The 24,431-nt window shown below is 44.2% G+C and overlaps 1 protein-coding gene across 21 annotated transcripts in view; it reads left to right on the forward strand.

Moving 5' to 3' along the window:
* ARHGEF11 (Rho guanine nucleotide exchange factor 11) overlaps nt 1-24,431 on the forward strand; it is a 111,331-nt gene that overhangs the window by 39,928 nt on the left and 46,972 nt on the right. For 10 of the 21 annotated variants that reach the window (XM_082404946.1, XM_082404937.1, XM_082404943.1 and 7 more), the window contains exons 2-5: nt 21,421-21,453; nt 22,638-22,652; nt 22,982-23,070; nt 24,060-24,158. In XM_082404946.1, coding sequence (XP_082261072.1) covers nt 21,421-21,453; nt 22,638-22,652; nt 22,982-23,070; nt 24,060-24,158 — 236 coding nt within the window. Of the gene's footprint in view, nt 1-18,607; nt 21,198-21,420; nt 21,454-22,637; nt 22,653-22,981; nt 23,071-24,059; nt 24,159-24,431 lie in introns of those variants that run through there. The other 11 variants (XM_082404933.1, XM_082404940.1, XM_082404934.1 and 8 more) reach the window with 3 other exon arrangements.

The following is a 24,431-nucleotide window of genomic DNA, read 5'->3' on the forward strand; positions in this document are numbered from 1 at the left end:
TTCCCCCAGTCCTGTCAAAGTCCTGCAATCAAATCCCGCTAGCCTTTGAAGTCTGATTCTCTAGGAATTCCTCCTCCTGTTGCCGGACCCCCAGGTTCGGAAGCCTGACGTGGGGCTCAGAACCTTCACTCCAGTGGGTGGACTCCTGTGGTAAAAGTGTTCTCCAGTTTGTGAGTCACCCACCCAGCAGTTATGGGATTTGATTTTATTGTGATTGCTCCCCTCCTACTGTCTCATTGTGGCTTCTCCTTTGTCTCTGCATGTGAGGTATCTTTTTTGGTAAGTTCCAGTGTCTTCCTGTGGATGATTGTTCAGCAGTTAGTTGTGATTCCGGTGTTCTCGAAAGAGGGAGTGAGAACATGCCCTTCTACTCCACCGTCTTGAACCCAGAAGAGAGTGTGTTTAATTTTGCACAGCCAGATTGGAAACTGAGACCTTGCTAGGGAAAGCTCTGTAATCCAGAAATCCTGCAGCAAACCTGGTTCTTGCTTGCCAACTACCCACTTCTCTCTCCACTAATCCTTCTCCCCACCACCGCGTCATCCTTTTCTGTGCCAGACACTCTGCATTAATTAATGATTTCACAGCCCTTTTATAAATCTCAACCCAAAGACTGTAATGGTGCCATTTAACACCCCTGCTGTCAGAGTCTGGGAGAATCTGGCTGCCTTAGAATCTGTACCAACTCCTGAGCTAGTTTGATGTTTAAATAGTTCTACAACTCTCTTCTCTCCCCTTTTGAATGCTTTTTCTCTTTTACCCTAATTTCCCCTCTCCTTTCTCCACATCTTTCCACGTAGCCCTTGATCCCAAATCTTTTTATCCTGTCATGCTCTTGCTTTACTCTCCCCTTTCTTTTGTAACTTCCCTACTTCCTCCCCTTCTTCACTTTGTTCATCTCACATCTGCATTTATTCCATCTCTGACTCTTCTCTTCTGCCTTGTATTCCTTTCCATCCTCTCATTCTCACCATGCCCGGTGATGTGTGCAGAGAACAGGCTAACACAAGGTGAGGAGCTCTCTCCTTTCCTCACAGAGTAAGTCACATCTTGGCCTCTCTCCTGTCTCCCCCTAACTGCTGCCTGAGTGCACAGAACCTTATAGGGGAGAAATTCTAACACAAGTCAGTTAGGATTTAAAGGGCTGCTAATCTCAGCCAGGCTGTCCCTGCAGGAACCCCATCCTCACTAGGCCTGTGGCATAGGCCTCATCCTACAGATCTGGGGCTGCCACTTCATCCTCTGGCTCCAGCCCTTGGCACGTTTACAGTTAGTGGATTATGGGGATGGTTTCACATATCAGTCAGATCACTAAAGGTTCAGCATGATCCAGGGGAGGAGGTGCCAGCATGTGGTGAAACCGTTCATCGGTCACTGCCATCTTTTCACTACCTTTCTGACCTGACCCCTGTCCAAGTGCCTCCTGACTTCCCCTCTGTTTCCAAGAACCAGAGCATTGAGTCCCATTCCAAAGCAGCCTTCTGCACCAGAGGGCAAACAGGATCAGAGAGGTGTCTACTTCTTGCCCTCAGAACCCTTTTTGTCTAAGCCCTGGAAAGAGTGACAGAGAGACTAAATCCTACCATTTCTATCCTGTGGTTATAGTGCTTTTGATGGGATGCATCCTTGCTCCCCACCTCCCTCCCTCAGTCCCACTCTGTCTTCAAATCAGAATCAGCCTCAGTATTGGAAGGAATCTTGGCAGTCATCTAATTAATCCGACCCTCTGATTCTTAGCCCATGTGGTTGTGTAGCTCCATCTTGAATATCTCTAGTTTCTCTTTGGCTATCTGGTCCCTTAGATTTGTGACTTGTGTCAGTGGCCATTTGTCAGCTGGTTTGTCGAACAAGTGGATCAAGCAGTGCTTTGTAGAATCCTATATTTTGTAGTGGATGCTGTGTGTGTGTGTGTGTGTGTGTGTGTGTGTGTGTGTACGTATGTGCTTGTGCAAAAAAAACACCTATTTTATCCAGGTGGCCGACAGAGGGGAGAGAATGCAAAGATATTTCAAAAGTGGAAGATACATCCTTTCCTCTTAAGGAATTTACAGCTTAGTTGGGGGAAACCAGAGATGTGGAAGTATATTGATTTAAGAATACTTAGAAAAAGAGTGTCAAAACAAGTGTCATTTAATGCACAAATGAGGTCTTTGTGGAGTGAGTTCCACAGAGGTGTTCGTCTTTGGTCATGCTGGATATGACAAATATAACTTGAAATAAATGGTTTGAATGGCTGTTTGCTTTTCACTGAGGTTGTTGTAAGTAACTAACCAATAATACAGAGTGAATTTATGAAGGCTGAGGTTACGCCTGCCTAGGGGGAGAGGTTGGTTAGGAGCAAAGCAAGGAAAGCTTCTTGGGATTAATATGGGTTTTTAAAATTTTTTTCTTTTTTAAAAATATTTATTTATTTATTTTTTGGCTGCATTGGGTCTTTGTTGCTGCTCGCGGGCTTTCTCTAGTTGCGGCGAGCGGGGGCTACCCTTCATTGTGGTGTGCGGGCTTCTCATTGCAGTGGCTTCTCTTGTTGCAGAGCACAGGCTGTAGGGTGCATGGGCTTCAGTAGTTGTGGCTCGCGGGCTCTAGAACGCAGGCTCAGGAGTTGTGGCGCATGAGCTTAGTTGCTCCGCAGCATGTGGAATCTTCCTGGACCAGGGCTCGAACCCACGTCCCCTGCATTGGCAGGCGGATTCTTAACCCCTGCACCACCAGGGAAGTCCCAGGATTAATATGTTTTAAGTACGGTTTTGATGGGTGGAATTGGGTCAGTACCAGTCTGCTTTGGGGCTTTTCTCAGTTTGCTCTGTCAACCACAATTGTGAGGGCTCTGGACCGGCCTCAAGAAACTGCCCTGGCAACCTTCATTTCTGGCCTCTGAGCCATAACTGTTCAAAAGCCCTCTAGGATGTTGAGGTCCACTCCCTTTTTGGGATACCACCCCATCCCTATCCTCTGCCCTATGCCACATTCACTTCACCTCCTGAGAGTTCCTGGAGGGGATTCTAGGGTACTCAGACCCACTGAAAGCCTTCAGCATTGTGGGGACAGGAGGTAGGGACGGCCCTGAGACCACTGGCAGCAGTAGGGGACAGCATTCTGTTCTGTAATGGTGTATCGAGAGCAATCATCAGAGCTAAGCTGAGCAAATCCACCACGCAAACAAAGGACAGTGACATTGGAAGGGAGAAGGAAGGTACTACATAAAGTACCTTGTGCTGGAGTTTGAAATAACTGGAACATCAGTCCCATGTTTCAGAATAGAAGAGCAGCAATTTTAGAAAAGAAGGCGAGGTCTGGCGTTCTTTCCTGTTAGCCAAGATAAGGAGGCACTCTGGGAGCGGTAGATTTCCTACAAGACTTTCCTAGGATCTTAGAGATAAGAGTTAGAGTTCTAGATCCCTTTGGCCTTCTAGATGTCATCTTTTCTCCATTCTATGTCCAGCCAAGATTGTTCCGTCTGGAGAGATTGAGGTTGCTGTTTCCTATTCCACAAGATCCCCTTCATTTTCACATTTGGGGGTCTCACCCACAGAATTCCTTCCCGACGTCATCTTTGTGGGAAATAAGGGATGGATTGAGGGGAGGGGCCTCAAGACTGCTTCTCTTTCTGTGAAAATAACTTTCAGCTCTTGCTGCCATTCAGCATTAGTTATATCCATGAGATGGCTTCTTTCCCCCCTCACCCCACCCTTCCTCGGTTTCCTGGAAATGGAGCAGGGCTGGAAGAAAGAAAGGATGGAAATTCCCACTGCATATCTCTCCACTGAGCAGTGGTTGAGATGGGGTTTGGGTGAGGGGGATGGGAGAGGTAGAGAGATGGAGTCAGCCCTGGAGGGAGAGGCCAAGAGACTGCTGAGCCGATGGTATGGGTGTAATTACTCCTCTGCCTTGAGCTTGCCTGTAATTGTGGTTTCTGGGAGCCAGCACGTCCTGGAAATCTGCTGGAACAGCAGAGATTTGGGGTTTCCGCCTGGGATGGAGTTGAATTTTCCACTTGGAACAACTTGCCCAGCACCCGTTTTTGCTTGGGGGGTGGGCAGGGTGAATCCCTAAAGCTCTAAAGGGGCAATTAGGATAGTCTTAGGACTACAAGGCCCTCCTTTGGAACTGAACGAGAGGTTGTATATTCTGAAATTCTGGACATTAGAGAGGTGGCAGATAGCCAGATCTGGTGAAGAGTTGTATGCCGAAAGTTAGGAGAATGAACTCTGTTCCTAACCTTGGATAAGGGGCTTAATGTCTCTAGACCTTAGTTTTCCCATCTGTCATTTGATTTGAACAGCTGTCTTTTTTTTCTTTTTTTTTAATAAATTTATTTATTTATTTATTTATTTATTTTTGCCTGCGTTGGGTGTTCACTGTTGGGTCTTCATTGCTGTGCGGACTTTCTCTAGTTGTGGTGAGCGGGGGCTTCTCTTCATTGTGGTGAGTGGGCTTTACATTGTGGTTGCTTCTCTTGTTGCCGAGCATGGGCTCTAGGCGTGCAGGCTTCAGTAGTTGTGGTATATGGGCTCAGTAGTTGTGGCTTGCGGGCTCTAGAGTGCAGGCTCAGTAGTTGTGGCGCACGGGCTTAGTTGCTCCGTGGCATGTGGGATCTTCGCGGACCAGGGATTGAACCCGTGTCCCCAGCATTGGCAGGCAGATTCTTAACCACTGAGCCACCAGGGAAGTCTGAACATCTGTCTTTTTTACAGGGATCTTCCTAAGTAATAGATGAGGAAATGCTAGACTAATGTAAGGGAGCAACTCATGGTGTGTTGATAAGAGTAAAAGGTAATATGCATTTTCGGTATTTATTGTGTACCCTGTGCTAAATGCTGTAAGGAATGCACCGTTTAATCTCATAACAATCCAGCAAAGTAGTTACTAACCTCTGCTGCAGATGGGAAAACCTGAGGTTGAGAGATTAAATATCTTGCCTGAGGTCACAGAGCCAGTGTCAGCGTCAGGATTACTAACCCGGGGATCTGATTGCAAAGCCTGTGTGTTTGGCCAGCAGAAGTATAAATGGTAATCAGCACTGTGTTTTACGCTTGTGCCAGGAAAAACCCAGAGCCGGGCTTAATGAGGACTGGCTATTGGACTTGGAGACAGGGAATCTGAGTTCCAGTCCTGGCACGAGCCATCACTAACCCTGGGACCTCAGGCGAATCCTTTATCTTCTCTGAACTGTAGCTTCCTCATCTGTAAAATACTTATGTTCAGAGTGCTGAGAATCAAATGAAATACTATTTAGCACTACACCTGCCACCCAGCAGATGTGTAATAAATGTTAGCAGAATCTAAGTTCATCTATGGAAAAATAAGCAGCCAATCCCTGTCGTCTTGAATCTGTGATCTGAGATTTCAAGAGAACACTGACGTAAGTTAAGGATGGATCTATGGCAAAAGCAAACATGGTTACCAAGGTTGGGGGTGAGGATAAATTAGGAGTTTGGGATTAGCTGATACAAACTACTATATATAAAATAGATAAACAACAAGGTCCTACTGTATAGCACAGGGAACTATATTCAATATCTTATAATAAACCATAATGGAAAAGAACATGAAACAGTATATATATCTGAATCACTTTACTGTACACCAGAAACTAACACAACATTGTAAATCAACTATACTTCAGTTTAAAAAAAAAAAGAAAAAAAAAAAAAGGATCTATGGTAAAGTAAAATAGGTGGTAAAAACTGTCCCTAACCAGAGAGCAAAGCATTAGCAGAGAACGGGCTCTGAGGTTAAACTGGTTGGGTTCAAATACCAGTTCCATCGCCCTCACTGGAGGCATGAAATTAAGCAAGTTACTTAACCTCTCTGTGCCTCAGCTTCCGACTGTAAAACCACAACATTAATAGTACCAATTCATAGGGTGGTTGTGAGGATTAAATAAAATAAATAAGAATGGCTAATATTTATTGATTATTCTTACTGTGACCAGGCCGTGGCCTAAGCGTTTTAGTTTTACGTTTTAAATAATTAAGTCCTAACAACAATTCCAAGAGATGGGTACTATTACTCTCCCCATTTTAAGGATGAGGAAGCTGAGGCACAGAGAGGTTAAGTAACTTGTCAGGTCACAGAGCTAATAAGTGGCAGGACCAACATTTACATCTGAGAGAGGGGCTCAGGAGCCTACACTCCTAGTCGTACTGTCTTGTCTCAGTAAGTGCTTGAGAAACATGCTAGCTCTCATCATTGTAGTCATCACTGGAATCTCATCTATCAATCAGTTACCTCGCAATTAGTAGTTACTAAGAGTACATGTTTAACACTGTGCCAGTTATTGTGGGCTCTGTCAACAAGGAATGTAACAGGATTTCTGCTCTTAAGTTTATTATCTATTTGGAGGGAGACATGATCAATATGGATGAAAAAATTGAAAACAATCAAGTACTAAGTGATAGAGGATGGACTCAAAATGCAGCAGAAATGAATGTAGTAAATAGTAAAAAGGTCATTGGAGAAGTTGCACTAATTAATGAGAAAGCTTCCTAGAGCAGGTAATACTTGCCTTCAGCCATGGAAGACTGGGCCAAAGGACAAGGGTAAGCTATTTGGAGCACTGGAGTTTGGGAAGAGTTAGAATTTCAAGGTCGGTCATTCACCGTTCAACACATTTTCATTGAGCGTATACTATGTGCATGGATAAAATCAACACTAGTGCTCAGTTGCCATTGTTTCTCTCCTGGTCGATCCAGGTTGGATTCCTAAAGATTATGTTTTGGAGACAGGCGATTTCCAGGTTGAAGTACTGTTACTGCCCTGCTCAAGGTGGTCTCTTGTTGACATAATAAAACTTCATTATAATATTATTTGTGCCTGGATAGAATAAAGAGTATGTCTTCCAGGCCCCTGGAAAGGCGCTACAGGGAACCATCTGGTTCATCCATTCCTCTCCCCGTCACTCCCTCCACACACACATGCCACCACACTCTTTGCTCATAAGGAAACGAAGGCCTAGAACTACGATTATAATCCAGAGCTTCAAACCCCCAGGATACTTTATTTAAACTACCCTATGCTGCCTGATAGTAAACTGAGTCAAATTATGTGCTCTAAAATGTAGCTGTGTAGAACAAATGCTTATCATTTCTGTTCACCTACACGGGGTTATAGTTTCATCTCCCAGCGCCAGTGATTTTTGTCTTTTTTTTTTTGGACCGTGCCGCGAAGCTTGCAGGATCTTAGTTCCCCAACCAGGGATTGAACCTGGGCCACAGCATTGAAAGCACCAAGCCCTAACCACTGGACCACCAGGGAACTCCCTAATTTTTGTGTTCTTAATATCTCTTCCACTGTTGTGCAGTCCTCCACCCCACCCCGGTATGAAAGGTTTCATTCAGTAGGAAAGGGTATAAGAGGCAGCAGCACTTGCTGGAAGTGGTAACAGCCATTGCTCTAAAAACCCTTGTCTTGGCCTGGCATCTCCCCCAACAGAGAAGGCAGCAGCTGGTTTCCTCTCTTTACGTGTATGAGCTAGATCAGCAGACTCGAGAAGTACCCAGCTAGGCAGAGCCAGTGGAGTGTTCTTCTGGTTTGTGGTCTGCCCATTCTACCTCCTTTCAGGCAGGCATATACCTGAGTTGTTGCTCGGAGTTGTCTTAGGCCAAGTTTATGTTTTAATAACAGTGGCTGGTCCAGCAGTCCCGGTCCCATCAGTCAACATGAGGGGAGGGAGTAAGGGTCAGGGAGGTCCAAAGTGGATCACTTGGCGATGAAACTGCGACGAGAGCTTCAGGGATCTGGCTACTAGGGAAGTTGACTCAGATGTTCCCTGGCTGGCTTTCTATCAGCTTCCTAACCAACTATGTCTGTAAAGTATCCCTTGTAGAGCTCAGGTTATCGGTTGGGGGGCCCAGGTCAGGTGGCTGGAGATGCAGGTGCTAAAGAGACACAGAAATAGAAGACAGTGAGTCCTTCCTTCAGAACAAGTATTTTATTAGACAAAACACAGAATACTTGAGTTCCCTTTTAAAGTAATACGGAGGCAAGGATATATGTGTTTGTAGCACAAGTCAAATGCTTAAGGGCTAGCAGGATGCAAAGAATAGGAGTGGTCATCATTAGAGAGTTAACTGAGGAAAGCTTCCAGAAGGAGGGGAGTTTCCGGGCAGCTTTTAGGAGGATGGAACAGGAATTTGTAGGGAGCCTGTTGCAGGCTGGAGAAGAAGCCCCCGCCCCCACCCTTCTTTCTTCTCTCTGCCTCCGGCCCGGCTTCCTGAAGTCACTAGCTAAGAATGTGATGTTCTGGATCCCCTCCCCCCATTACAGTTGGTAGCTTAGATGCTATGACTAGATTTGCATCTTCCTGCAGTTACCTCAGCTGAAGAAAAGGGTACCACCTCCCTGAGGTAGGGAAAGGGATTGCAAAGCAGAGCAGATGTGCTACTGTCAACCCACGTCAACTCAAGTTACCTCTGCTAGTTACTCATTTTATGGTTTAACCTCGGCAGTTTTAAAATCGAAGACTAGCTTTCTTCTGCCACCAAGTACTTTCCTAATGATTGTGTTATGAACTCAGGGAATTGAAACCGCTAATTTAAAATCCACCTTAACAAAGTGAATCAGAAAGGTGAATCTTCTGAGACAAATGACAAAACTTTTTTAAATCAAAGCGGAGACTTCTTGGATTGGCTGTTATTCTGGGTTATTTGTTTTCTGGTTTGTCCTTTATTTGTGCCAACAATAAAAAACTGACTCGAATAACAATTCTATTTTTACGGAGTAGAAAGCAAGGTATGCCTTGCTTTAAGAAAACCCAGTCTTTTGAAAGTTTGTTTTTAAATTAGTGTCATCACCTTCAGGAGGATTCACTTAGGACACATTTACTTACCTTTCCAGGAAAACTTTAGGTAAAACAAGATATACCTGTAGAGTGATTTTTGGTTTACAAATAATTTAGTTATCCCAATGCCCTGTGAGAAGTGCAAAGCGTGATCTTCCTGTTTTACCAGCACGAAAGCTGAAACTTAGAGGTGTTATGTGGCTTGTCCACTGTCACACAGTGGGCATGATGTAGGCAAGGAAGAAACCTCATTCCATAGATGGAGACCCTTTCCACTCCACCCTCCTAAGCCTTGGGCCTTATGACGGATGCTTATTCTTTACCTTGTGAATTCTAGGCTTTGCTTCTTATTCCTTTGCATTCCTTTGCTTTTGTGAAAACTGGGAAATGAATAAAAATATTCTTAGCCATCTTGTGGGCCTTACCAGTATGGACCTGGAAGTGCTCCTAGATGATTGTTGGTGACGGTGTCTACTGTTTTCTCCCAGTCGAATGAATTTAGTTCTACCTGAGCCCCCTCTGGGTGCAAAGACCTGATATGCCAAAGAAACATGGTGAGGGACAAAGAATCATGCAACGTTAGCGTGAGAAAGGACGGGAGATAATGTGGTCCAACCCCTTCATTGCAGGAGATGAAGTCAAGGTGCTGAGAGGGCAAGACTGGACTTTGGTCAGGCCAACTTAAGCTCATGTTTCTGGCTCTATCATTTAGCACCTGTGTTCTTGGGCAAACTATTTAACTTCTCTGAATCTCATTTTCTCATCTGTTAAGGCAAATAACAATGTCTACCTCACCAGGTTATTGTGAGGATTAAATGAATGCCTGTAACATATTAGGTGCTTGTTCGATATAATTTTTTTCAAGGGTAAACAAAAAAATAGGGGCAGATTTGGTCTAGAACCCAGATGTCTAGACTGTCAGTCCTGCCCTCTCACCACCTTGGCCTGTTCTCTCCCTGCTGCTATGGCAGCCTCCGTGATCTCCATGATTTCCCTTCCTGTGTGCGCCGCCACGCCCCCAGACCACACACACACACACACACACACACACACACACACACACACGGAATTACACAGCTAGTGAATGGCAGCATTAGCACTGGTATCCAGTCTCTTGGTCTCTTCTTTCTGTCCTGAAGCACATTATTTTTATCAAAGGTAACAGTTTGGAGGATACTTAGACAAAAGCAAATGAATGTCAACTAATATAATAGCAATAGTTCATTTGCTTCAGAGGACATCTGTGAGATGGTTGCGTCTGTATTAGATGACTCAGAATTTGTTTATTTTGTGCTGTGAGGCAGGATATGATGGCTTTAGCAGTAGCTTACTAATTATGTTTGACTTAGGGTCTCATAAATAACAAGAATAGCAATCATTTTTTGAGCATTGATCTGTGCCAGACATTGTGCTAGAGACTTCACTTACATTACACCAGTTCTTACAACAGCCCTGCAGGACAGGTAGCTAGTATTCCAGTTTTATAGATGAGAAAACTGAGGATCACAGAGAGTAACTTTCCCTCGGTCACACAAATGATCAGAGACAGCCAGGACACACGCCCGTTCTAACTCCACACTCCCCCACGCCGCTCCTCAATATCAGTTTGAATTCCTGGGCATAGCCTGAGCGTTGAGCTTTTCCTGAGGGATGTGTGACAACTTATAGACATCAGATGTGCGTCTGTACCTGTGCTGGTAGAGCCTGGGAGGCTAGTGGGGTGTTGGGTTCTGAGTGAAGAGAAGGGTGCACAGCCAGGGTCGTGTGGCATTGTTCTCTGCTCAGCACTGCGGACGGCCACCCCCAGGGCAGGGCTCACTGCTTCCTCACTGGGGCTCCAGAGACTCCGTGGCGTGCCCTCAGGGGCTCACAGTCCAGCAAACAAGGGAGAAAGGTCGGCGCCCAGGTATGAAGTGCTTTGGCAGAAACGTGGACCAGGTGCTGTGGGAAACAAAGGTGCTTGGGAGGAGTGACTCTGGGCAGATTTCTAGCTTCCTTTGACTGGTCTGAAGGGCACAAGGCCCTGCCATGGGAGAGAAGGCACAGTGCAGTACAGCTGTGGCCAGAGGAGGCCAGACCAGCGCTCTCCAATAGAAATAGAGTGCAAGCCTTGAGTGTAACTGAAAATTTTCTAGTAGCCACATTAGAAATAGTAAAGAGAAACAGGTGAATTAATTTTAATGTGTATTTCATTTAACTCAGTATATTCAAAATATGTTATTTCAACATGTAATCGATATAAAAATTATTAATATTTTACATTCTTTTTTTTTTGTACTTAGTCTTTGAAATCTTGTGTGTATTTTGTACTGACAGTGTCTCAGTTCAGACTAGTCACATTTCGGGTGCTCTGCGGCTTCGCTGTTACTCAGTGCAGGGCCAGAAGGGTACTCCTCATGTCGGCCTCCAGCAGCCACTCTCAGTGGTCTCTCTCTCTCCTGCCTTTGCTATTATATCCCAGCAGCTGGGCTCTCATTCAGGTACACATCATCTCTGCCCCACCTGTTCTCTGGGCCTCCAGCCTTAATGTCTTCTTGTCTCCTCTACTCACTGCAGTCAGACCTGTCTTTTTTTTTTTTTTTAACATCTTTATTGGAGTATAATTGCTTTACAATGGTATGTTAGTTTCTGCTTTATAACAAAGTGAATCAGTTATACATATACAATATGTTCCCATATCTCTTCCCTCTCGCATCTCCCTCCCTCCCACCCTCCCTATCCCACACCTCTAGGTGGTCACAGAGCATCGAGCTGATCTCCCTGTGCTATGCGGCTGCTTCCCACTAGCTATCTATTTTACATTCGGTAGTGTATATATGTCCATGCCACTCTCTCACTTCGTCCCAGCTTACCCTTCCCCCTCCCCGTATCCTCAAGTCCATTCTCTAGTAGGTCTGCGTCTTTATTCCCGTCTTGCCCCTAGGTTCTTCATGACCTTTTTTTTTTTTTTCTTAGATTCCATATATATGTGTTAGCATACGGTATTTGTTTTTCTCTTTCTGACTTACTTCACTCTGTATGACAGACTCTAGGTCCATCCACCTCACTACAAATAACTCAATTTCATTTCTTTTTATGGCTGAGTAATATTCCATTGTATATATGTGCCATATCTTCTTTATCCATTCATCTGTTGATGGACACTTAGGTTGCTTCCATGTCCTGGCTATTGTAAATAGAGCTGCAATGAACATTGTGGTACATGACTCTTTTTGAATTATGGTTTTCTCAGGGTATATGCCCAGTAGTGGGATTGCTGGGTCGTATGGTAGTTCTATTTTTAGTTTTTTAAGGAACTAGATCTGCTCCTGTTACTCCCGTCTAGAAAACCTTCAACAGCTCCCCTCTGTAAAGAATAAAATCCATAGCCTGCCCTAACCTTTTCCTCTGTCCTTGTACTTCTAACATGAATATGTTGTTTTAGTTTTGAAAACCTTTGATATTCCCTATCTCATTTAATTCTCACAGCAGCTCTATGAGATAGGTAGAGCAGGGCAGGTGAATTATCCACATTTTTTAGGTGGAGAAACTGAGACTCAGTGAGTTTGAGAGAGTTTCCTAATGTCCACCAGCTGTTAAGTGGCAGAACCAGGATGAGAACCCATGTCTTTTCAGTTTTATCTCTTGTTCACTCCTCTTGTCTGGCCCTTTCCTCTTTTCTCCCCTGTGATGCACTGACAGCCTCACCAAATTCGCTGTGTTCTTGACCTCCTTCTGTGCCTCTACTTCTGCTGTTTCCTCCCCCTAGCATGTCCTAGCACAGCAAAGCTTCCCATCAGAATTCCACCCTTCCCCAGGCTCTGGTTAAATGTCTCCTCTCTGATTCCTCCTTTGACCATCCCTTCAACCAGATCTACTTTGTAGTTACCAACACATCCTAACATGCATTTTCTTGTTTAGTGAATGCTTCGCTGCTTTGTGTACAGAATTGGATTCTAGAGATCTGAGAGATGGAAGACTTTAGGAGCTTAACCAGTTCTTACAGCCAGGTTGATGTCACTCCGTGCTATAAGTGCGTGGAGAGGCTAACACCTTCCTACTTCATTTAGCCTTTGTTAAAACTGTGAAACTGTGGATTTAACCCTAACATACACACGTTGTGGAGGTTACTCAGAACACTTCCTTTTGATGGTAAGTATGTGCTTACGATATTTTGATGTCTATAAAGTTCTTTTGTGTTTATTATCTGATTTCATCTTTCAACATGTATTTATTGAATGTCCACTATGTACTGTGTTCTGGAGCTGCTATGTGCTCTAGAGAATAAGAGACAATGAAGTTTATCATTAAATGAGGAAAGTAGGCATTAAAAAATCAGGAAAACACCCAAATAACTAGTTACTATTGAGTTAGGCATTGCAAAGGGAAATTTCAGGGGAGATTCAGCTTCTTGGGTATCGGAGAAAGCTTCGCTGAGAAGAAGCGTTTACGCTGAACCGTGAAGAATGAGTGTGAGTTGGCCTGGCCGAGGTGGGAGGGAAGGCCCCTAGGTTTGGAATATAGTGAGCAAGGTGGGGGGCAGGGGGGGAAGGACAAGAGATGAGAACCTGCTAGGCCATGCAAAGGATTTGGAACTTTATACAAGGATAGCGGGAAACCACGGAAGGGTGATGTGTGTTCTAAATTATCTTTTGAAGAAACCCCCCTGACTGTGTGTAGAGAATGGGTGAATTCTAAAGGAGTGGAGGCTGGAGGAGATGTGAGGAGACCAGTTGTTCTAGGTGAGAGGTGTCTTCCACCAGCGTGTGGCAGGAAGGGGCAAAAGTAAGTGGATTCCAAAAATAATAGGTAATATCAGTAGGACTTGGCAGTTGGTTAGATTTGAGGGGGTGTCAGAAATAACTCAGGTTTCTGGCATGAGCAACTGTGTGTGGCCCTGTTTCCTGAGGAGGAACTATTTGCTCAGGATCCAGGGTCAGGCTTGGGCTGGGGAGATTGATTTCAGTGTGAACATTTTAGCTTTGAGGGATCAGTGATGGTGATTTGGTTCCGCCAGTCACCCTTTGAGGAAAGTTGAATTACCCACATTTGTTATGGAGAAACTGGGACTTGGAGAGGTTGGGTGGTTTGCCTGAGACTACACAGTGAGGACAAGGCTGAGCCTGAGCTGGAGCCCGTACTTTACCCCTAAAGCTGTGCTTTCCAGACCATACCACATGGGCCGCGTGCTACCCTGTCGGCATACCGGTTCTCTGCCTCCACACAACCCTGTCTGCCAAGTTGTCTGCTCTGATCGTCGAACAAGTCCCCAAGCCTCTTGTTCTCCAGGAGTCCTTCATGGAAGTGCGAAGGAGAGCTTTCCTGGCTCTGCCCTACCTAGAATTAGAACACACCAGGAGTCATCCCCACTTTTCCATGTATTGTTCACTCACTCAGTCTTGTACTGTTCCGCTCACCTCTGACACATGTTGAGTGTAGGTCACCCAATCTGGACCTGGACAAGACTTCAGAAAACACAGTAGAGCCATTTGCATAGGACTTTACACTTCCAAAGAACTTAACAAATATTACCTCTTTGATCCTCACCTCAGCTCTGGGAGAAAGAAAGGACGTGTACATTCCTTCAGCAAACATTTTGAAGCAGGTGCCCACCATGCACAAGACACTTTGCTGGGCCTTGACTGGTGTTACAAGGATGAGTAAGATGCCATCCTTGTTCTCAAGGGGTTTAAGGTCTACCAGGGAAAACAGATGATAGACTAAGAAGTTAAGGGACTTGTTTTGAGAGTTCCTCAAAGTTACGGTCCTCTAAATAAGGAATCACTTGGACTGCCTGTTGAAATAAAAATAGTATTCATACCACAGACCTGCTGAGTTGAACCCACAGGGTTGGTGCCTGAAGTAATTCATATGCTGCTCCTCAGCTAGTAAGTGATCCACTTGAGATGTGAGATGTGGCTACATTGCCAGAGACTTTCCCACTCCATTTTTCTGCCCACTACTTTTACAGATGAGAGAATTGACACGTGTAGAAGTCAAGTGGCTGGTGGCCCACAGTGAATTAGAGACAGAATTGGAATTAGCACCTGAATTTCCCTTATTTCCAAGCCCAACGCTTTTCTGCAATATCATTTAAAGTGTTAACTTTGCACTCTGGTTCTGATTGAAACCACTGCTTTTACTTGATCTGTACCCTTTTTTACCTCTAAATGTCTTCAGTTACATAAGCTCTTAGGGAGCATTTGTGTCATATTCTGTCAGCAAGGATTGTCTGCAAACTGGCCTCTTTTCTTTACTATAGGGATGTGCTATGTTTCCAGCCTCAGACCATAGGGAAAATTCTACCCAGAGGCAGAATCCTCAGAAAGTTAGGGTGCCAGGAGGCTGCTTAAAGCTCCACCCTGGCAGATAAGGGAAACCAGACCAGTAGGACCAGGTCAGGGTTCAGTGAGTGTGGACTTTATCTAGAACTAAGGTCCTGGCAAGGTAGCTCTTTCCTGGTTACTACTCCTCGCTTTGGGCAGGGATTCAAGAACATTACTTTGCCCCAGACTCAAAACACCTAGGTCAGCCTATGTATAGTGTACTTTTTATATCTATCATATGTGTTATATATCTTTATATACATGTATTGCATATATGTATTATGTATTTGTATCTCATGTATATATCATATATATTATATATGTGTGCACATGTGAGATGTATATATTATATGTGTGTTTGTATATGTGTGCATGTGTGTACGTATGTATGTAAAAAAGAAAATAGAGAAAGTCCAGTAAAGACCAATTAGATCTACATACGAGCACAGGTCATGTAGCTTTTTGTTGAGGAACACAGACCTTGAAGTCAGTTACTTAACCTCTGTTCACTCATCTGAGAATGGAGATGTACTACCTGCCTCACCAGGCTTTTGTGATGGTTAAATAAGATAATATATGTCAAATGTTTAGCATGGTACCTGGTAGCTAGTAAGAACTTAATAATTATTATCACAGAACGGGGATATTCTCGGCCTTTCCCTCATTTACACATTTGTTGTGGGATGGGACTGAGGATGAAGAGACCTCCCATTGAAAGGGGCTGTTACCACCCAGCTTAAGCCAGCTGTCACCATATGAGACTAAAGCCCCAGTGGTGCCAGAACTTCTGCCTTTTCAAGAGAAACCAGAAACCTGTATTTTTAAATATGAAATTGCCTGATTTTTAAAATTTTTAACAATTAATTTTAAACACACATATATACATATATGTGTGTGTGTGTGTGTGTGTGCGTGTATACACATATATACATGTATATATGTGTGTATACACGCACACACACACACACACAAATACCATAGGCCAACAGCAGGGATTTGTGGGCTGGTACCACTCTTCAGCTTTGCTGTCTGGAAGGTCACCAGAACTTTCCTTGCTTCCTCACATGCCCTCTAGGCTAGGATGAGGAGGCGCTTTCACCATGTATTTGCAGAGCGCCCATCCTGTGTCTGGTGCTGGCGAGCATACCGGGAAGAACACCCTGTAACCTTTGCCCTCTGGCAGAGAGGCCGGACTAACACAGCAGATGATAGGGAGCAGTGTAGGAAGGAGGAACATTTGTGAAAGAATGTGGGCTGCATTGTAAAGAAAAGGATGAGGAAATGGAAGATTTCTGTGAACTGATATGGAGTTTCTTTGAGGGTATATTAAATGAGGAATCAAAGTGTAAAAGGTTGTGGAAGCAAGAAAGGAAAATAAGAATATTTATATGTGTTTGCTTAGTTTTTACAAGAAGAAACACAGAAAACCAAAAACAAATGAAAGTGGTTACTTGGGGAGGAGTGGGATGAAGGGACAGGGACACTTCTGAATATACCTTTTAAATTGCATTTTGAGTTTTCAACCATGTAAATGTTTGACAAATTCAAAAAATAAAATTAAATAAATAAGCCTGAAAAAGCAAACCCTAAAATTACAGACAAATATAAAAAGAAACCTAGGGACTTCCCTGACGGTACAGTGGTTAAGACTCCACGCTTCCACTGCAGGGGGCACAGGTTCGGTCCCTGGTGGGGGACTAAGATCCCACATGCTGCATGGTGCAGCCAAAAAAAAAGTAACCTAAATGCATTTCAAATTGATAACATAAAGAAGAATTAATCCAAAGTAACTTTCACACACAGTACTGGCTGTATACCTTTAGTGGGATATAGTCTAAGGACAGAAAGAATTGCAAGGAAACGCTGAACTTTACTTAGTAAGTTTGCTGTTGCCAGTGTTACTGATGTAGTAACTCTGGAAACAGTATTTGATGTATTAGAGAATAGAGCAAATGAGTAAATATATTACTATTGTTTGTGAACAAGGGTCTCACTATGGGAAAAGGAAGATAAAATATGGAATTGGGGAAGATGAGGAAGAACCCTGTAGTGTTGGAGTCGAACGAGATTTTATTGTGAACTCACAATTTCTTAAATCAATTTATTTCCTGGCTCTGTCCATTGAAAGGGCCTAGAAGCAGTGACAGCTTAGCAGCACTGAGCACCTAGCATCCAGATCTTGTTTCTAAATACATTTCCTACTAAAAGGAACCAGGGCTCCTTAGAGAAATGTTTGAGTCAAAGTCTGACATAGGGAAAATACAAGGTGAGCCTGGAGTATTTTTGTGTGTGTGCCAGAAAATAAGGATGCACTCAAAGACAGATAGTGACACTTTAAAGGACACAGGAGCTGGCTTGTAGAAGCTCCCACCAGCCAAATTGGGACAACTTTAACATTTTTTTAAAAGCAGTAATGGATTATAATGCATTGCATTGGGGGAAAAAATTCATGAGTTCATAGCACTATTCCAGAAAAGGGACAAAATGACCTTCTTTACAAGGTTGCCTGCTAATAGATGTAGAAGGAATGATAGAATTCCTTCATCTCATCATGCTGCCCCTTCAACTTTAATATAGGTTTGAAAATTTTCCCAAAATGCCATTTTGCAGCCACCAGTGCAGTAAGTGGTTCAGGCCAGGATCATCAATGGATAGTAAAACTGTTGGGTGGGAAGCTGTTGGATGACAGGATATTTACCAGTCTCAAAATATCACCCCACAGATTTCCCACTAATTCAAGTGGGAAAATATACTTTTACCATTGAGAAATCTTAGGAGCACCAACTTATCTAAGTAATCAAACCTAGGATCACCAGAAATGGGCACGTTATGCTACATCACTTATCTAATATTATTTTAAAATGTTTAATCTGAATCTAATCCTGAGGAGACAGGCAGATCTGTTGCAGGCCATTCAATAAGGTAACTGGCCTGAACTCTTCTACATGTCAGTGTTAGGAGAGACCAAGAAAAGTGGGCAGGCAGGGGAGTGATATTCTAGATTAAATAAATCTAAAAACCATGAATGAATGCAATTCTGAGATCTTTGACTGGATCGTGTATTGAGGCAGTTGGGGAACAACTATGTAGGAGATTAATGAAACAATTAGGGAAATTTGAATATAGACTATATATTAGATAATATTATTATTTTTTGTTTTTATTTATTTGGCTGTGTTGGGTCTTCGTTGCTGTGCACGGGCTTTCTCTAGTTGCAGAGAGCGGGGGCTATTCTTCGTTGCGGTGCGCCGGCTTCTCATCGTCGTGGCTTCTCATCGTTGTGGCTTCTCTTGTTGCGGAGCATGGGCTCTAGGCACGCGGGCTTCAGTAGTTGTGGCTCGTGGGTTCCAGTAGTTGTGGCTCGCGGGTTCCAGTAGTTGTGGCTCGCGGGCTCTAGAGTGCAGGCTCAGTACTTGTGGTGCACGGACTTAGTTGCTCTGTGGCATGTGGGATCTTCCCGGACCGGGGATCGAACCCGTGTCCCCTGCATTGGCAGGCGGATTCTTAACCACTGCTCCACCAGGGAAGCCCTAGATAATATTATCGTATCAAAGTTAAACTCATTGGGTGTGCTGATGGCATTGTGGTTATATAGAATTCCAAGGGTCTTGGGGGACATATGCTGAAGTATTTAGGGGTAAAATGTCATGATGTGTGCAACTTTCAAATGGGAGAAAGTGTATAATCATAGAAAGATAAAGCAAGTGACAAATGTTAATTGGTGAATCTAGCTGAAGGGTATGTAGGTGTTCATCATGCTGCCCCTTCAACTTTAATAATAGGTTTGAAAATTTTCCCAAAAAATGTTGGGGTAAAAGAAATGCAAGCTGCAGTGGCCAGGGGAGGCCTCATGGAATCAATGCCATTTGACCAGAGCCTTGAAAAAGGAGTAAAGGAGGGATAGAGAGAAGGGATGGAGGTCTTCATAAAGCAGAGGTGAGAATGAGCACAGCATCTTTTAGGATCCAGTAGAGGTAAGGAAAAGTGAACAAGTAATAAGAGTGAATTTGAAAGGTACTTGGATCCACTTGATGAAAGGCCTTTAATACCAGGTAATTGCACGCACATCTGATCATATAGATAGTAAGAAGGGAAATCATAGGTTCTTGACCAGGGGGGCACCCAAAGAAATATTGTTTGGGGAAGTTAGTCCTTTGTGGTAGAATGCTGGAGGGACTGGGGAGTGAAAACAAGAGGTTTTTTTTTTTTTTTTAAGTCATCCAGACTTGAGGCAATGGACTTAAATGTGGCTTAAAGTGATGGATATCAGTGATAATGTAAAGGAAGGAGCAACTCTGGGAAAACATAAAAGGACTTACCAGTCTCCATAACTGACTGGATAAATATGGGGGTTACTGAGAAGTTGATTCAGAAGATCTATCTCAATGATGCCATTTAGAGAGCCACAAATTTTGCAGGAACTTCTCTACTCTCCTGGGCTTTCTCCATGCCCATCAGATTTAGGCTGATTGGAATCTGATCTCTGCTGCCCAGTTTTGATGGGAATGTCATCAGGAAGAGGGAGAGCCCACCATTAAAGTCTTGATCTGCTGATACAGACATTTCTTCCTCCTCTCATTCAGTGGTAGTTTTTCCTCCTTTAAGCTCTCAAAGAGAAAAAAAAAAATTTTGCATCTGTTCCAGTTATACTTATGTTGTCATCCCCCATGTCCTCCACTGTCTCTGCCCTAGCCTGTGATTTTTTTTTTTTTTTTTTTTTAGAAGAACTTTCAATGGCTGCTGAAATGATCCTTGTCTTTGCCCCTAACAGTCCTCTACAGCCAGGTACATAAACCTTGGCTTCCTGTGCTTTGAGTTACGTTGAACAGCTCACAACCTAGCTCAAATGCAAAACCAAACCAGGTTAAGTTACCAGACCATTCCTTCTAAGCTTAAATGTGGGCATAGGAAACCAGTTTCCTGCAAAGTCAAGCAGAACAAGGCAAGGAGGAGGCCCAAGCTGTCCCAAGATAGAATGGGCTTTCTCCTGAAGTAGTAAAGAGGGAGAAGTGCACGCCCATTCTGGGTAACCCAGGGGTGGGATGTTGTGGATCTAGCTGAAGACAGCAGATGAGCAGCTGGAATAACAAACCTTTAAAAGTTCATTCTGAGAATCCCTCACCGATGTGGGGAGCGGAGCTGTTGCCATTCAGTGTTTATACTAAAGTTCTATATGTATACCTCATCCATTACCTGCAAGTGACTGTGTCTTATTCATTTTTGTACCCCGTAGTGCCTGGCATAGTATCTAGAGCAGCGCTGTGCAATTGAACTTTGTGCAGCGACGGAAGTGTTTTATTCTGCACTGTCCTGTATGGTAGCCACTAGCCATAGTACAACTGAGAAACAGAATTTTAAAATTTAAATATCTACATGTGGCTAGTGGCTGTTGTATTAGATAGATAGCACAGGTCTAGAATCTAGGACTTTTTTTTTTTCCATTTTATTGAGGTATAATTGACACACAGCACTGCCTAAGTTTAAGATGTACAGCGTAATGACCTGGCGTCCATGTACTGCAAGATGATTACCACAGTAAGTTTAGTTATCATCCATAGATTCTAGGACATTCATTAAATGATGAGCTAAGTTGAATCTTTACCTCGGATGAGGAGGTGGGGGGTGGCAGGGCATGATGGACTAGGGTAATTTGAAGAAAGCCAGAAGTTGTAGCTTCTGGAAGTTCACCTTCTTGTCTGGCTGGCAGGCATAGTAATGGGGAGTAGAGTAAGAAGAACATCTAGGAAGAAGGAGCAGTATGGGCAAAGACAGGAGCCGGAAACCATGGCAAGTGAAAGAACAGTGAAGAGCAGGGACCAAAAATAGGACAGAGCATTCACTGTGTCAGGCACAGGGGGTGCTGATCAACAAGACCACCCTGACTTCCTGGACCTTACAGCCCTACAGACAAGCGCACAAGCAGCTCCACTGATTGTATGCAGTAAGGATAGGTACTGGGAGCTGTGGGAGACGGCGGACGGGTGCTGACTGGCATCAGGCAGTACTGCCTTTTCGATGCTGTGGCTAATGGCCTCGCTTGAAGGCAGGGTGACCTTTCTCCCAAGACAATGGGGAAGCTCTAAAAGGTTTCAATCAGCAAAATGGCACAGGTAAATCTGCATTTTAGTAAGGTGGTTCTACTGCATTGACCAGTTTCCACCCCGGGTCCTTCTTAGCTTGATTGTGGTTTCTCTTTTAAACCAACCATCTCCAGTGTCTTGTCTGGTTTATGTCTTGTTTCGTTTTCTTCCTTGCTTCCTCCTTTCCTGCGTCACTCTGTCCTGGGCCCCACGCTCTCTTCTTCCTTGGTGTCCTTCTCTCTCTGATCCAAAGATCAGCCAGTAAAAAGCAGTCTCACCTGTCCAGGTAAGTGGGGTGCCAGGGTGAGAGGGGGAAGAAGACCCCTCTTTTAAATTTAAAAGTTATTTATTTGTACTGTGTTGTATTTATTATTTGAATAGTTAGTGCCTTCACATGACTTCACAGAATTTAAATGGTACAAACAAGAAGATAATGAAAAGATTCCAACTCCATCCCTTTGCCCCTGGCACAGCTTCCTTCCTCAGAGGCAACCAATGATATATGTTTCTTTTGTACCCTTTCAGAGGTATTTTACACATTTTATATATACCTAAGCAAACATATACATACAAATCATTCCTTCTCTTCTACCGTCTACATAATTCTGCATCTTCCTTTTCCCACTCAACAGCATGTCTTGGAGACTATTCCTTATCATATATAAAGAGCCCCCTCATTCTTTTATATGACTGAATACTGTGTCGTTATATTGATACACTGCAGTTTATTTAACCAGTCACCCATTATGAACACTTAGCTTCTTTGCAGTGTTTTGCCACTGCACACAGTGCTTACACGAAGCCCCTTCTACATAGTCATTTGCTAGATATGAATAGGAGACACCATCTGGAGGGGCAGCAACTATTGATTAGGAACTGGCAACTTGTACACTTTTCTAAAAAGGGGAGGCATAGCAATGATCTGAGCTTCTCCTGTTCCTGCAGGGGCCCTATTATTAGGTCTGGTTTGGTCATCTGTGGTACCTTGAGGTTGCAGGGCCTTAATAGTTTCTAAGCAGGGTGACTTAAGCTGGCTGTAGGAATGGGGTTGGAATACTACCACCAAACAGACCAGATTCCTGTTCTCCCATGGTACACACAAAATAAATGGAATTTCAGAGGCTCGGGTCATCATTGTACGCCTCCTTTCTAGAAAAGGGTACAAGTTGCCAATTACCCAACAGGTAAAGTTGCCAATTACCCAACTAAAGGCCTAGTTACCCTCCTAGAGACACTTGTTTTGGAGAGGGACGAAGAGACGAAGCTAAAGTGAGAGAGAGTGTCTCTGATACAGCCACTGCAGTCCTCTGCTGTGTCCCTGAGGGCCTCTGTGTGTTTGTGACCCTCCCATCCTTGCCTTCCAGTCCCCCCTTCCTTACAAATCATCACCTAAAACTAACTAGCTGTTTGTTTTTTTCTTGTCTTTTTCTCGCATTCATTTTCTCTGCTGCCTCCGTTCTGTTCCATCAGCCCCATTGCAGCCTGGTAAGACCCAACAAGCATGTGTATTTGTGCACACCCTGTTCTTGCTATTGTCTCTTTGTCTCCTGACTCCAGGAAGGGTTATTTCCCTTCACGCCTTGCTGGGCATTAAAGAGATCATGCTTGCCTTGCCAACCTAGGATTCCAGATAGGTGATGTTGCCAGTGGTGTAGATGTGGCTGATCTCCCACCAGATTGAGCGGGTTACAGGGTGAGAGGGTCGGTCTCTTGTTACCCAAGACTCAGGGCCCCTTTGACAGAGCTTCCTTCTGCTACAAGGCTGGTCCCTCCCTGCCCAATTCATTGTTGTGCTTTTCTTACTCTTTCTCCAGGTTAAGTAGCCTGTCTTTGGGAGATTCAGCACCTGAACGCAAGTCCCCTTCCCACCACCGCCAACCCTCCGACACCTCTGAGACAACAGGTAACCTTCTCGGGGCATTAACACGTAGACACAGAGGTGTTTACCCATACAGACAGATCTGTATACCCCAGATGTAAAACAACTTAGCCTTTATATTGAGCTCATAATGTGTGCTAGGAATTGTGTTATATGTTTTATACAAATTACCTTATTCAGTCCTTTTGTCAATTGTAGAAAGTAGATTTTATCATACCTATTTTATGGATGAGGAAGCTGAGACACAGTGGTTAAAAAATTTGCCAAGTGTACAGGCTTGTAGGAGACACAACCAGGACCTGAAACCAGTTGAGTTTTAACTCTAGAATTCATGCTTTCTCCATCACAGGAAGCAGTCACACATACCTGCACATGTGCACGATGTCTGGTACATGCCCACAGGGATGGAGTCAGTTAAGAGTTATAGTCTCTCTCTCTTTTTTCCTACGGTCTGCGTATGGTTATACGTGTGACGCACAGGGTTTTCTCTTGTCATTTATCCTTCCCTGGATCTTGACAAGGGGCCAGCCCTCAGTCACCCCACGTGCGTTATCCAGCTCTGCAGAATCAACAAGCGCTGGTGTCCCACCTGCTGTATTCATTGGACGTAATTTGATGGAAAACTTCCAGGCTCACTTAGGCTTCAATCCCAGGGCTGCTTCTCTGTAACATTAGCCTTCAGGCTGGAGTTGGCCATGCCCCTCCTTCGACCAGTCTCACCCAAACAGGCCTAAAAAGACAGACAGGCATAAGAGAGACAGACATCTCAGCACCTCAGAGAAAGGAATTTCTTGTATAGAATACAGAGTAGGTGACAGGGTTTTGTCGATCACTGAGGAAGGCAGGCATTGCAATAGTGTGTGTGGGCAGGAAAAGTCTGGGGAATCTGGAAAGGCTTTCTGGAGGAAGAAACACACTGGGACTTCCCTGGGTTGGTCTTGGCTTGTGTGCACTAACTTTCTGATGATGGTTCCTACCGAACTCCCTTCTTTCTCCCCCTTGCCTCTCACCAGGCCTCGTTCAACGCTGTGTCATCATCCAAAAGGACCAGCATGGCTTCGGCTTCACAGTCAGCGGGGATCGCATTGTTCTGGTGCAGTCTGTGCGGCCTGGTGAGTGTTAGGTCCCTGCTACCTGCAGTGTACAGTTCTTACAAAGCCACCATGTATGTGACAGTGCCATAGGACTTGGAGAACTTGCATGTGCTTTCTCTGGAGACCTGGGCATCCTGGGGCATGAATGATTCATTCTAGAACTGGTTCCCCAGGGGCATCTGGGGAAGTCTCCACAATGCTAAGCTTCCAGGCAGAATTTCTAGGGATCACACTCCAGGCTTGTTTCCCCTGTTGGAAGTGTGAAAATGGCAGAATAGCCTTCAGGTCATC

The sequence above is a fragment of the Balaenoptera borealis genome, assembly GCF_965194805.1.
Source record: "Balaenoptera borealis genome assembly, chromosome: 1".
NCBI lineage: Eukaryota > Metazoa > Chordata > Mammalia > Artiodactyla > Balaenopteridae > Balaenoptera > Balaenoptera borealis.